The sequence below is a fragment of the Diabrotica undecimpunctata genome, chromosome 3 (genome assembly GCF_040954645.1).
Source record: "Diabrotica undecimpunctata isolate CICGRU chromosome 3, icDiaUnde3, whole genome shotgun sequence".
Taxonomy (NCBI): domain Eukaryota; kingdom Metazoa; phylum Arthropoda; class Insecta; order Coleoptera; family Chrysomelidae; genus Diabrotica; species Diabrotica undecimpunctata.
Window position 1 is genome coordinate 67580028 of NC_092805.1, and position 14538 is coordinate 67594565.

Sequence of the window (14538 nt, forward strand, 5' to 3'; positions counted from 1 at the left end):
AAGGCTTCGGCCAATTTGCATGCCCTACAGAGACCGTATGATATAAGAGTTAATGACAAGAAAACCACCAAGAAATAAACAGATGAAAAAATAAAAGCTGCTCTAGTGAATGGTTGGGCGCCAGGAAGTTAAATGTTTTCTTCCGAGATATCTTGTATTGCTGAAATATGAAAGATAGGTATTAATTGAAATATTGAATTGTTTTAACCCAACTTTAATAACTACCAATTTTATGTACAGACTATTTTAAATACTTATATATGACCCATCACCTCTTATATACAATTAACTTATCTATATTTACAGTAAAATCCCTGAATAATTATAAAACAATTTACCCCTGATATACCCCTTAAAAATTTCAAATTGTGACAAAAGTTAGATCCAATAATAATGTATAAATAATAAATATAATTATATACTACTCACTAATAGTTAGTTTTCGTTCAAAAATTGTTTAGGTTTTTAAGTAAAAATTCTCCGGGATATGTGTGCACACAATAACCTAACAAAGAGAAATTCAAGGGAGAGTTATAACCTCATCCCTTGGTAAACAATAAATAATTAAATTAAATTACAATGATAAAATGTTTTTTTTTTAGGAAAAATTGAAAATATTTATTATTAAGGATAGTTTTTGTTATTAAAAATTGAACCAAAAGTTAAACCTTGAAGAGGACATAAAAAAAATTATTTAAAGTAATTGAATGATAATAAAAAAAAATAAGTCAGTTCTTCCTGTCGGTTTCCCTCGAAGAGTGGAGAACTGGACTCAGGTGGTAACAAGATACCAAACCTGTATTCCCTGGATCAGGTACTATTGGACAAATACGTCCCTTTAAACTGCTTCTTAATTTCCCATAAAAAAACCAACTTGAAACTCCTTCCCCTTATCTTTATTAAGTATAACCCCAACTAAAAAATAATTCTTCCCCTGACTTGTAACTGGATTCTTGAGTAGGCTAAAAAAATAGTTGTGTTACTCCAAGTTTTTGTACATACAAAAGTTAAGGAAAAACACAAGGGTTATCAACCTTGGAAGGCGATACAAAAAATGTCAGCAAGTGACCTTAAATTGAAATAAAAACCTTAATGGTTTTCGGTAAATAGTGACCTTCGAATGGTGTGACAATGTTTTTATAATGTATGGATATATTAAATAGATAATTTTAACGGAAAACATGATCTTTATATTAAATAGAATAGAAAAAAAAAAGAAATATTAGCCGGTTTAAATGGTATGAAATTGAAATACATAATTGTTTACTTTAACTCTTGAAAGGAAATAAAAATTTGAGATAGATATAGAATCTAATACTTATAATTTATTTAGGTATAAAACTTTTCCTTAATGAAATAAGGTGAAATATAACATGTATCAAATATATGAGATACCTATCAAAGACGAAATTAAAATAAGTCTGAATTTTACTAACAATGGCGGATGGTATGAAGGATTTTTCCTTATAATTTATTTGTAATGTTATCTTACCGGCTAGGGTGATCCAACTGAAAATATCCTCGTACAACACAACAAAATAACTCAAATGGTTTCTTCTAAAATAACAGCTCTTCACATAAAAAATAAACTTAAACTAAATTCGGGAAAAAAAATGGACTCCCAGCCGCTCTACTCTGAGATGTTTATTCACTCACATCCAGTTAACAAGTGACAAGTTGAGATTTTACACGTCGCAGAATAAATGTACTTTCAGAATTTCACCGCTGAGGGCGCAGTTTAATGCCAATATCAGAAAATAAAATTTACTGGGAGTTTTAAATATTTGGTCTAAGAATATTTCAAAAATGAATTTAATTTATAATTAAATTAAAGGATTCCAGTGACAAAAAGGTAAATGGTTCTTTAAGTAACGGACTCGTTACAATTGCACGTGTTTTGCTAAAGACTTCAATTTTAAATTATTTTTAAAATGAGTGATGAATATTGCCAACCTTCGACTTCTAAACGAGGTAGGTGGGAAACTTCTCAGCCAATCTCAGATGATGAATTATTACACATATTAGAAGATTCACATGACGCTAGTGATGAAGATTTATATTGTGATCAAGATGATCGGACAGACGATCCTAATTTACAAGAAGAATCTGAAGAAGATGATGGTGATAATGAGTCTCAAAATATTATTGAATGGTCTTCAGAGGTTCAACATCCTACAGTGCTACCATTTACAGCAATACCAGGATTAAAAATTAATGTGGGTGGCAGCAATCCTATTGATTACTTCAATTTATTGGCATGTGAATTATTCTATGACCTGATTATTCAAAATAGCAATTTATATGCCGTTGATATTCTTTCTCTAAGTAAATCTGAGAAAAGTAGAATTGCAGCTTGAAAGGATATAACTGCAGAGGAATTTAAAATTTTTCTTGGTTTGTTGTTTCACATGGGAACCATAAAAATTAATCGTATGAATGATTATTGGAAGAAAAATCATTTATTTAGTATTCCAGTGTTTGGACAATACATGCGCCGAAATCGTTTTTGTTAATTTTGCGTGCGTTACATTTTATCAATAATAGTGACAATAACCAGTCCAAACTTGCCAAGATATCTCCATTATTAGATTTTTTTAATAATAAAATGGAAAATCTTTATTATCCAGAAAGAAAATTAGCCCTGGATGAATCTATGATTTTATGGAGAGGAAGACTTAGTTTTCGTCAATTCCTCAAGGGCAAACGACACAAATATGGTATAATATCAAACTGTATACTGTGGCAGAATGTACCGGGATGATTCAACGCATATTAGTTTATAGTGGAGCTAGTGACCCTGTAGTTGGAGGACGTAATCATACGGAAAAAGTAGTGCTAAATTTTATGGATTATTTCTATTTAGTGCTAAATGTTGGTCACTCCTTATATATGGATAATTTTTATAATAGTGTTCCATTGTGTAAAAAACTACTTTCGGTTAAAACTTATCTTACAGGAACATTGAGAACAGGAAGAGCGGGAAATCCACACGAAGTTGTTCCTCAAAAATTAAAACAAAATGAACTGGTGAGTGCTTACAATAATAAAGGGATATGTGTGTGTAAATGGAAAGATCAGCGAGATATTTTAATGATCTCTTCCGAATTTGGTCATGAAATGGTTCCAACAATATCTAGAAAAGGAATTGATAAAGAAAAGCCCCGTTTAGTCGCTAAATATAACAAAAATAAAGGTGGTATTGACTTAGGCTACCAGATGTTAAATTATTAAAGTTGCGAACACAAAACTATGAGGTGGTACAAAAAAATAGGCATACATATTTTTCAAATTATGCTAATCAACGCATACTATTTCTATAATAATTCTAACAAAAAAATGTCATTGTATGACTTTCGATTGTCGGTGATTGATAGTCTTTTGGGACCAAACCGAAAAATCCCTCAAGTCAAGAAAAATTTGACGTTTCATTTGCCATCTCATTGCCCTAAATCAGCTAATGGTATTACAAAACGACGACGGTGTAAATATTGCTGGCAAACTAAAAAAGAAAGAAAGAAAACTCATTGTTTCATTGTGCGGAGTGCCCTGAACATCCGGGATTGTGCTTAGAAAATTGTTTTAGACATTTTCATGAAGAAAAGTTCAACCGACACATTTTCTGCCCTGTGGCCACCAACGCGACTCACGCGGTGAGTTTTTTTTTGTGACCAAATTAATTTTTTTTGTACCCATATTTATTATAAATGACTTTTTAAAGTGTACCTTAAAAATTAATTAGTTTACACAAATACATCTCAGTGGCCCACTGTTTTCCCCTTAAAAAAAGAGACGGAGCTGAACGTGTAAACTTCCCCCTCATTGTTCTAATTTCATCTTCTGTGGTAGCTAGTTTTGTCGTATACAATTTCGATCGGAGCCAAATATAATCGGTCATTATTCGGCCATTATTCTCATCTTTCATCATACCCAACACCTTCTTATTAACCTGGGGGATACCATAAATATTATCTTTGGTGTAGTCACTAGTGTCAAAATATTTATGACAATCTCTTGTTCACGTATTTCCACGATCACACTGTCGGTATCTGTATAACAAGTTGTGAACTGCTGCTGTAATATCATCTGAAAAACGAGTTCTCTTGTTCGATTTGCAGCAAGTGTTAACACTATCTTTGATAGCAAACGTTTCTTTCTATAAACGTTTATTGTCTACTTTTAACTTAACAGTTAGCCTATAGCCATAACCGATTGTTTTATGTAGCATGAAGGTATTGCAAAAAGAGGATCAGAAGATATTGCGTCCTGATTATTTAAGAAACTGTGCAGTTTACCGTCTAATGTGTCACAAGTAATAACCTATTCTAACATTTGCGGTGGACAAAACCGCAATATTAATATGAGCGTAATGATGAGTTACGTAGTAGCAACCTTACCGGATATTAAAGTGGTAGATCAAAAATTCCGACTGCCTGGTCACACTCATCTAGAGTATGACATCGAACACGCTAAAATAGAAAGATAAAAAAAAACCAACAGATATTCCCATGATTCCTCGTGACTGGCATCAATTTGTAAGAACAGTTCGTGATAGCAAGCCGTTTCGAGTTCACAAATTAACACACCGATTTTTTTCTCATTTTCCAATTTTTAAATGACATTTTAATTAAAAAAAAACTACAAGTAATGGAGGGAGTAAAATCAATTGGTTAAAAATAAGATGGATTAGACATGAAAAACTATTTGGAGTTCTTAAAATTAAATTTAGCCTAGATGAAAATGAAGAATTCAAGACCTTGGATTTTAGAAGAGGTAAAAGAGGAAGGCCAGAAAATATTAACAATTTAAATCTACTAAGATGCTATGACAATCCATTGACAATTAACCCTAAGAATAAAGCCGATTTGTTAAGTTTGTTACCGCTAATGCGTGAAAATTGCCACCAATTTTACCAAAGTCTTCGAACGTCTAATCAATCCGCCGAAATCGAGGATTGCTATTCTTCTGATGATAGTAATAATAAATAATTTGTAAATATTGATACTAATTATTAGTTTTATCTTTTATACTATTTACTTACTATGTACCAATGCAAATAATTTTGTAATTGTTACCTATCTCCTTATTTTGATAGTGTTAATATCAATGGAGCACAAAATATTAGATATCATCGTCATGAGTGATATAATTAATAAATTTGCCAGTATTAAAGCAAGAAAACTTACTATTATGTTATTTTATTAAGTACCTACTTTATAAAAATATTGATCTTTATGTATACTTTCTATTTTTTATAAATTATTGTATTGATATTTATTTACTATTATTTTTAATCTAATCTATGTGCAATCGCCAATAAATGTTCCCATTTTTTACTTTATATATTACTTTATATAAATATTGATTTTTGTGTATACTTTCTATTTGTATTTTCAATTTAAAATACCTTCAATATAAGATATATCTCATTCGTAGTAAAATTTTGTAACTGTAATAAAAACATTTTGTTTTAATTAATTTGGGTTGACGAGGTGCTTATTTTTTGCACAAAGGCATCATTGATGCTTGCGGCGACCCTGAGTGGAACAATTCGTGCAATATCATATCTTACTCTCCATAAATTTTTTGCTGGCTTGTTTTATAAATCACTATTGTAATTTCTTGTTGAAAAAAAACCGAGGGTCTAAAACCTGCCTTACGACATTTTGACAAATTATAAAATACAAATATTTTTGTAAGCCACAATTTTAAATATATAATTTTTTCAGGACTGTAATCATACAGAAACGAAAAAGGCGATTCTCAAATACAGAGGTCAAGTCTCTCTTATCGAACAGCCAGATCAATCTGAAATACAAGTTCCTCCAAAGGAAAAGAAATTAAAAGGTTACTTCAAAATTGCTAGACATTACGGTTGGGCTCTTAACCAAATTTTTTTTAAGTTTAACTTCAGTGCTGTAATTATCGTCGAAGGTAACTATTCACAGATACAAATTTATTTAGACACACACACACACACACACACACACACACACATATATATATATATATATATATATATATATATATATATATATATATATATATATATATATATATATATATATATATATATTAATTACTATTTAAATGGGAATAAGCCACAATTAAAGGTTAAAATACGTTTATTGACGTTTCAATTTCCACTTCGGAAATCGTTCTCAAAATACAAACATTAGTAAATTAAACAAATTTTGTTTTTTGTTACTTAGTGAAAAATTCTTCTAATAATTTAATTTTATCTGACTCATCTATATTGACAATTTAGACATACATTATACATTTTAAAGTAGACGACTTTAAAATGATATTGCCAATATTGTTGAGTTGCGTTCCTGGGACGACTTTACTTATAAGATAGTTCATTCGATTACATGAAATCAACGTTAACTTGAGAATATCCGCCAAAAAAGGTCATAACATGTAATTCGTCTTTAAAAAGACAAATACATGCCATGATGACAGTAAAATTCCCCTGTTAGTGATTCCATAGTAAATTATGAGGGAAAACCCAGGACTTAACTTCAAATTCGCTGCCCGCAATCGTCGAAAGACTTCTGACAGATTATTGGCATGTTTCCATGTTAGACCTCTTAAAACTGCCTCCATTAATCTTTCAAATGTGGCCGGGGCATTACATAAACCGAAGGGCATAACTGTGAACTGCCAAAGCCCTGATCCTATCGAGAATGCGGTTTTTTCACGATCAGCTGGCTCCATGTCTACTTGCCAGTATCCACTTTTCAGATCGAGTGTGGAGAACCAACGAGAACCAGAAAGTGTATCCAAAGTATCGTCTATTCTGGGAAAAAGATAACTATCTTTTTTAGTTACTGTATTGAGCTGTCGGTAGTCAATACAAAAACGTGTTGAACCATCTTTCTTCTTTACTAGCACTACTGGTGATGTCCATGGACTATTTGATGGTTCAATTACCCCTTGTTTGTTCATATCTTTGATGATGTCTTCGGCTTCATCTCTTTTCGCAAATGGAAGTCGTCTAGGTTGTTGTCTGATTGGCTGAGCGTCTCCGGTATTCATTTTATGCTTTACTATTCTTGTTTTGCCATTATCCTTCTTATCCAAGGCAAAAACATCTTGAAATTCTAACAGCATAGATTTCACTTTTTTAGTTCGTTCATCATCAAGATCTTGGCACGTTTTAATCATCGTCTCAACAAGCTCCTTTGGGTACTTAGATTTCGACGGTTTCTCATTAGTATTCATGGAACGAATCGAAGCCACGGGAACACACTGTCCGATCAAAGTTCTTTTACTTAACTTAATAGCAGTTCCCTTTAAATTCATAACTCTTACAGGAACGACATCTCGAATTCTCACCAAAGCTTTTGCCGTTAGGAACTCGGCATTATTCACATCTTCGACCATCCTTAAACTTCCCTCTCGGCAGTAACCATCAGGTCTGGTCATCAAAAGTTTCTCACTATTACCGGGTATCGTTACGTCACAAGTAGTTATTAAGCTGATAACATCTTCTTTGTCTTCATGAAACGACAACTCTTCACTACTGATCTCGAGAACTCCATCTTTGACATTCAATACAGCCCCGACTTTTCTTAGTAAATCCATCCCCAATATGAACTCGTCAGAGATATCTGCAATTAATACTCTATGTTTCACTGTGGTCTGGCCAATGGATACTGACATATTAGCCTCGCCATATGTATTAATTATCTCACCAGTTGGTGTTCTAAGCTTTACTGTTGCCGGCGATAATTTAAGATGGCCTCGTACTACTTCTGGCCGTGCAATAGTTCTCGTATCACCTGTATCTACCAAAAACGATCTACATTTATTATTGATACGACCCTCGATGTACAAACTATGTTTTCCACCTGAGGACGTAATGTTCACAGTTACTATGGGGGCTGTGTTTCTCGAGGTCGGCAGTTGCCCCTTGGTGTCGACCCGTTCTAGTTTTCCGACTGTTGTATAATTACGTGCAATTACGGCAAATGTGACCTACGTCACCACAATTCCAACATCTGGGCTCGCGTCTCTTTGGCATCGTGTTACGAACTTCTTTTCGTCCAGACGTTCATCGCTTGGTTCGTCTCCTTCTTCGATGGTTCTTACTCGATGGCTTCGTGAAGTTTGACTAGCTGTTTCATGTTCCAAGGCAATAGCGAGCGCTTCATCTTCGGTCTTGCTAGTCGTAAAGCTTTCTGTAATTCACTTTCTTTTAACCCATTGACGAAGGTATCTACAGCAATTTCTTCCAAAATGTTGTCTGGTACCTCCGGATAAGCCAACCGCACTATACGAGCAACATCAGTAACGTTTGTTTAGTCGAGTGAACAAGGTCTGGTAACATTTTTCTTGACCCTTAGGAATCGATCTTAGGATATCCGCAGCATCACCTCGTAAAGCAGCAGTTAAGAAAACAGCTTTTTCTTGTTCTGTCCAATGATTAGCTGTCGCAATAGCTTCAAATTGTCTAAGGTATATGGACCAAGAGGGCTTTCCATCAAATGGTGGCAATTTGAATCTCATATGATGTGTCATTTCGTCTCTAGGTGATTCTTCTTTCACTACTGGATCTAAAGCTACCGTATTAATTGGTGGTAGCACTTTCGTGTTAGTTATCATGGTCTCTAATTGTTTGATCTTCTCTTCTACGTTGTTTACATTTTTCTGTATCTGATCGAAGGTTTTAGAAACTTCTTCAAATTTTTCATTGTTCTTTTTAGAAGTTTCTTCCATCATTTGAGAAACATTTTCAAATTTCTCGTCGAATCTTCGAGAAACATTCTCAAGTTTCTCGTCGTTTTGTCTACCTACTTCTTTAATAATTTGAGACGTTTCATCCAATCTTTTGGAAACGTTCTCGAATTTATCATCATTTTTTTTAGAAGATTCTTCTATCATTTGAAAGACGTTTTCAAATTTCTTATCATTTTTTCTGGAACTCTCTTCGATCTTCATTAAAACTGCTTCTTCTGCTGACTGAAAATGGAATGTCTCTAGGTCATCTCCATTCTTGTTAAGAACATTCTTCAGTCGTTCTTGGAGGATCTTCTTGGACCCGCTGCAATCTTCATCGCGTTCTTCTAGCTGCTCACGCAACTGTTTTACTGAGAGTTGTACTAGCAGCATCTTTGTACAGGCACACACGTACTTTTTTAAATGTTCTTTCGTACAAAGGGCACTACCGAACTACGCGGATGTTCCCGACGAACAATACTTTTCAAAATTTCAAAAGTCTTTTTCAAAAGTCACTGCTGAATTTATTTCCAAATCTCACAACGGACACCAACTGTAGCGAGATTAAATAAAACGAGCGGTTCGAATTTATATAATTACATTTATTTATAACTTTACAGTTCGGTAGTATTTTAACAACTAAACTCACTCCTAAAAACGTTACATATTATATATATATATATATATATATATATATATATATATATATATATATATAACAAAGTTACTATGTTCTAGAATATTCTGGCGTTGTCCCACCTCTAATTCGTCTCATCGAAAGAACCATTCTAAGACGGGGGGGTATTGAAATGCCAATTTTTGTGTTCTCTAGATCTTTCCTTCTAAGAATTATGACGTATCGGAGATGGGCTATTTCGTTACAATATATATAGTAAACTCTTAAATATTGGGGAAATCTGCAAGAAAGACTCTAATGAGTATCAATTGTTTCGCCGAACGTTTTCGCCAAAGAGAATTAATTTGGCTTCTTCAGGGCTGAAAGAGAATAAATTATAAAAAGCTACCATATATTATCTATTAAAAACATTATTGATCTTACCGTAACTTAGAATTGTAGAGTTAGAATGTTAAAAAACTTAGCTAGTAACAACATAGTTGTGTATTTTGTTACTATGTGCAAAAAAAAAGTTTTTTTTTAACGTTGGAAATGTATGGTAGCTTTGAACTTAAAACGTAAAGGTTTACCCAAGGGTATTGTTCTTGGTATCTGATTTAAGTAAGAAGTGGTATATATCGCTTAGATTCTTAATGTCACTCTTAACATTGATGGAGAAATCGTCAAGGAAAATGTAAGACATTTCAATGAACTCTCTTTTAGATTTATTGTTCTCACGGTGGAGAATTGTAGTGTTAGTATAGTCTATGAGATGACCAGTGGAATGGACATGTTTGGCTAATGCACAGCGGTCAGGGTGAAGTCGAGAATCACTTTTGTGTAGTGTAATACGTGATTTCAATAATTGAGGATTGGCCGATGTAGGAATTGCTGCAAGAGAGGCATGGAATGTTGTAGACAATGTAGCCTATCTATGGGAGTCTTATCTTTTATCTTAGAATAAAGATTATTAATTGTTAGGGCTGATCTACAAGCCACATTAAGTGTAATGTTGTTATTATTATTATTACCAAAGGTATTTTCAACACTTTTCAGAATCCTTGTTAACCCCGGAGTGATATCTCTGAAATATGGTAATGAAAAATATTTGTTGATAGGAGTATCCGAGACTGGGTTCCCACTTAAGACATCAGGATCAGCATTGTTAGTCGCGAAGGAAGGTGAAGTATCATCGTTATGGATAGTATTAAACAAAATCTTATTCACTAATGGTGTTGGATAAGCCTTTGAAATAAAAAGTTTCTACCAGAATGGGTCGGTTTTTGATACCAATCTATTTTAATGTTGTTTTCCCTGATCATCCTTATGTCGAGAAAGGGGACGGACCAATTACCATCTTCCTTCTCTATAGTGAACTGAATGTAGGGGTCATAACTATTGAAAGTATCTATTATTTCATCTACCTTGTCATTGGGTATAGCCAAAATGATATCAACATATTTTTTAATAAATGGAATTTGAAAGGATAGTAAAGGAATGACTGAGTCTAATACATAATCCATAACGTAAGTTGCAATGATAGGAGAAATCTTTGCTCCCATAGGGGTACCTAAAGTTTGTTGATAGAATTTACCATTAAATGAGAAGTAAGTGTTGTTAAAGAGAAATTCGACGATGCTGATGAATCTGTCATAAGACATGGAACAACAACCTCTAATACGGTCCCAGTTGATCTCTATTGATGTCAAACGTATTCCTAGATGAACGTTGCTGAATAAGGATACAACGTCAAGGCTAACGAGAACATAATTTGATGGTAGTATGTAACCATTATATTTATTTACCATCTCAAAAGAATCTTTAATGTAATATTGAATTTCATAATTATATGCATTAGTAAGTATGTCTGTAACAAAAGCTGAGATATTTTCAGTGGGAGTTCCAATGGAAGCTACTATGGGACGAACCGATAGTGTTGGTTTGTGGATTTTTGGCAAAGCATAAAACTTTGCAATGTTCCCATTATATGTTGTTAGTTTTTTCTTTGTGTTACGGTCAATCTCATTGGAAGAGGCTAAGGATGCGATTAATATATTGCATTTCCTTTGTAGAGAAGAGGTGGGATTGGATGTAAGTGAAATGTAAGATCTATCATTCTCAATGAGATGAAGATGGTAATTGGTCCGTCCCCTTTCTCGACATAAGGATGATCAGGGAAAACAACAACATTAAAATAGATTGGTATTAAAAACCAACCCATTCTGGTAGATACCTTAACTACCACTCTTACCATAATAATTCTACCAAAGTCAACTTAATTAAACAGATGAAAAATAGAGTAATAAAACTATCAGATCCTTCATTTAATACAAAAAACCTACAAATCCTACAGAAACTTTTTATTTCAAACGCTTATCCAACACCATTAGTGAATAAGATTTTGTTTAATACTATCCATAACGAAGATACTTCACCTTCCTTCGCGACTAACAATGCTGATCCTGATGTCTTAAGTGGGAACCCAGTCTCGGATACTCCTATCAACAAATATTTTTCATTACCATATTTCAGAGATATCACTCCGGGGTTAACAAGGATTCTGAAAAGTGTTGAAAATAGCTTTGGTAATAATAATAACGTTAAACTTAATGTGGCTTGTAGATCAGCTCTAACAATTAATAATCTTTATTCTAGATAATAGATAGGCTTAGTAACATTGTCTACAACATTCCATGCCTCTCTTGCAGCAATTCCTACATCGGCCAAACATCTCAATTATTGAAATCACGTATTACACTACACAAAAGTGATTCTCGACTTCACCCTGACCGCTGTGCATTAGCCAAACATGTCCATTCCACTGGTCATCTCATGGACTATACTAGCACTACAATTCTCCACCGTGAGAACAATAAATCTAAAAGAGAGTTCATCGAAATGTCTTATATTTTCCTTAACGATTTCTCCATCAATGTTAAGAGTGACATTAAGAATCTAAGCGATATATACCACTTCTTACTTTAATCAGATACCAAGAACAATACAACACCACAGATAACTAACTTGACTGATATATCCATTAACAACTAACCTACTTTAATAATAATTTTCATTAACTAAAAAAGATAACATTCCCTTGCTTTTCTTAGATACATCTCAATAAGATATTATAATAATACATGAACAATATAATATAATTATAAAAAAAAAATTTTAATTAAGAAAATCTAAAATAATATTTACCTATACTGGGATTTAACTTCATTCGGTTTTACCAATGAACCTTAACGACATAAAAATTCAAAAGAACTACTTGAATTGTCAGCACATGCGTTCTGGTAAAACAAAACCTCACATTTAAACTTTCTAACAATCAAAAATTTAGTTATTGCCGACAATTCAAAGAATTGCCTCCTTTTAAATGTAGTGTTGTGAATTAATTCTAATTTAATGTTCTTATTTTGATTTATTAAAAAGCACGATAATTTATAACAATTTATTTAACTAATAATACATAATTTATATAGACGAACGTAACATTTAAATCGCGGGCGCGAATCTTCTTCATTAACTGTCCCTCCATATAAAATGTTTCGTTTATATACAAAAACTGCCGTTATCTCGAAAAGTCGACAATCCTCTCGACTAGACTGGGCGGCGAAAACGGTAAGGGCAAACTGGATTTCCCATCGACTCGTCTCGAACTTTGTTTTTATAACATCGTGTGTCAGGTATTCATGACCTAGAAAATACTCGAATAAATAAGGATATTAGTAATAAACATGTTTACAGGTTTTTAATATGACTCATATTTTTACGTAACATTGCCCCCCACTCAAGAGATGGTTCCTCCTGAAACCTTGTCGGGACTAGAACTGGAACGGTATGCTGGTATTGGCAACTGGACCCTCTTTTACAACTTCCAGTTGTATAAAAATGACAAGGGACGGTTTTCTCTCCGTACCAGTAACTATGCGGATTGCAACAGACTAACACCTGGACTTCGGTGTCTTTAAAGATCTCCTCTAACATATTTCGGATAACCCTCCAATCTAATTGACGGCACACCAACTTTGGCATGGCTAACTTTTGCACGTCGGACTCTAGTACGTGCTCTCTCAATTGAAGTAAGGCTTCCCATACATCTCGGTAGGTAGGTTGGTCACGGGCAGTGTCTTTTGTTACCAAGTAGAAGAGGTAACGTGATGCATCTTGGAGTTTCAAGGTTTTAACGGGAGCTGTCACCTGGCATTGAAGTTCTGCAACTCGACCAAATTTCCTTCGAAAGACGGATGCCAACCCTGGTGCGTCTTTGATACTGGCCGGGATGGTAAGGGCCAGCGAGTATTCATCGGGGAGCGCGAGTAGATCTTGCTTTTCTTCAGTGATAACACCATGTCTTGCTTTACCGGTACCTCCATAGGCACACATGAATTCCTCAAACGTGAGGTCAGACACGTCTTGGACTTGGTTTACTTCCACTTCTTCATCTACGTCGTGGTCACCTTCGAAAGACACCAGCCGGTTATGGTGTACTATCATCGGCTTTCCCCTCGGAATCTTGCTTATTCGGTAGATAACATCGTTGATCTTCTCCATAATTAGGTATGGGCCTTCCCAAAACTGCTGCAATTTGGGAGAACAACCTTTTCGCTTGCTCTGCTACATCTTCTCCAGGTCGACACCCAAACTCTAGATCACAAGGTAGTCGCATTTCGCGTCCGAATAGGACTCTGGCTGGTGTCTGGCCTGTTGATTCGTTAACAGCAGATCTGTAGGCCATTGTGAAGAACGGAAGGTATTGGTCCCAGTCTCGCTGATGATCGGACACTATCTTTGTCAAATACTTGCCGACTGTCCTATTCATCCGTTCTACCATACCATCAGATTGCGGATGATATGCTGTAGTTCTTGTTTTCTTCATGCCTAGTCTATCACATATTCCTTGGAATAGATCGCTTTCGAAGTTCCTGCCTCGGTCACTATGTATCTCCAAAGGCACTCCAAATCGGCTGATATATTCTTGGATCAAGTTATCTGCAACGGTGGCGGCCTTCTGGTCTGGAAGTGCGTAAATCTCGACCCACTTAGTAAAGTAATCCATTACTACCAACATGTACTTGCCTCCATTTACACTTTCTGGAAATGGCCCAGCAATGTCCAAAGTTATTCTTTCAAACGGGCTTCCAACATTATATTGTCTCATAGGAGCTCTCCTTTTTCGGTAAGGCCCGTTACTC

At 34.3% G+C, this 14538-nt stretch overlaps 1 protein-coding gene across 4 annotated transcripts in view; it reads left to right on the forward strand.

The window, feature by feature from the left end:
• The window catches only part of Mgat1 (alpha-1,3-mannosyl-glycoprotein 2-beta-N-acetylglucosaminyltransferase), a 261795-nt gene that overhangs the window by 138324 nt on the left and 108933 nt on the right, over window positions 1-14538 (forward strand). For all 4 annotated transcript variants that reach the window (XM_072526042.1, XM_072526043.1, XM_072526040.1 and 1 more), the window contains exon 3: window positions 5727-5931. In XM_072526042.1, the coding sequence (XP_072382143.1) occupies window positions 5727-5931 (205 nt within the window). The remainder of the gene's footprint in view (window positions 1-5726; window positions 5932-14538) is intronic.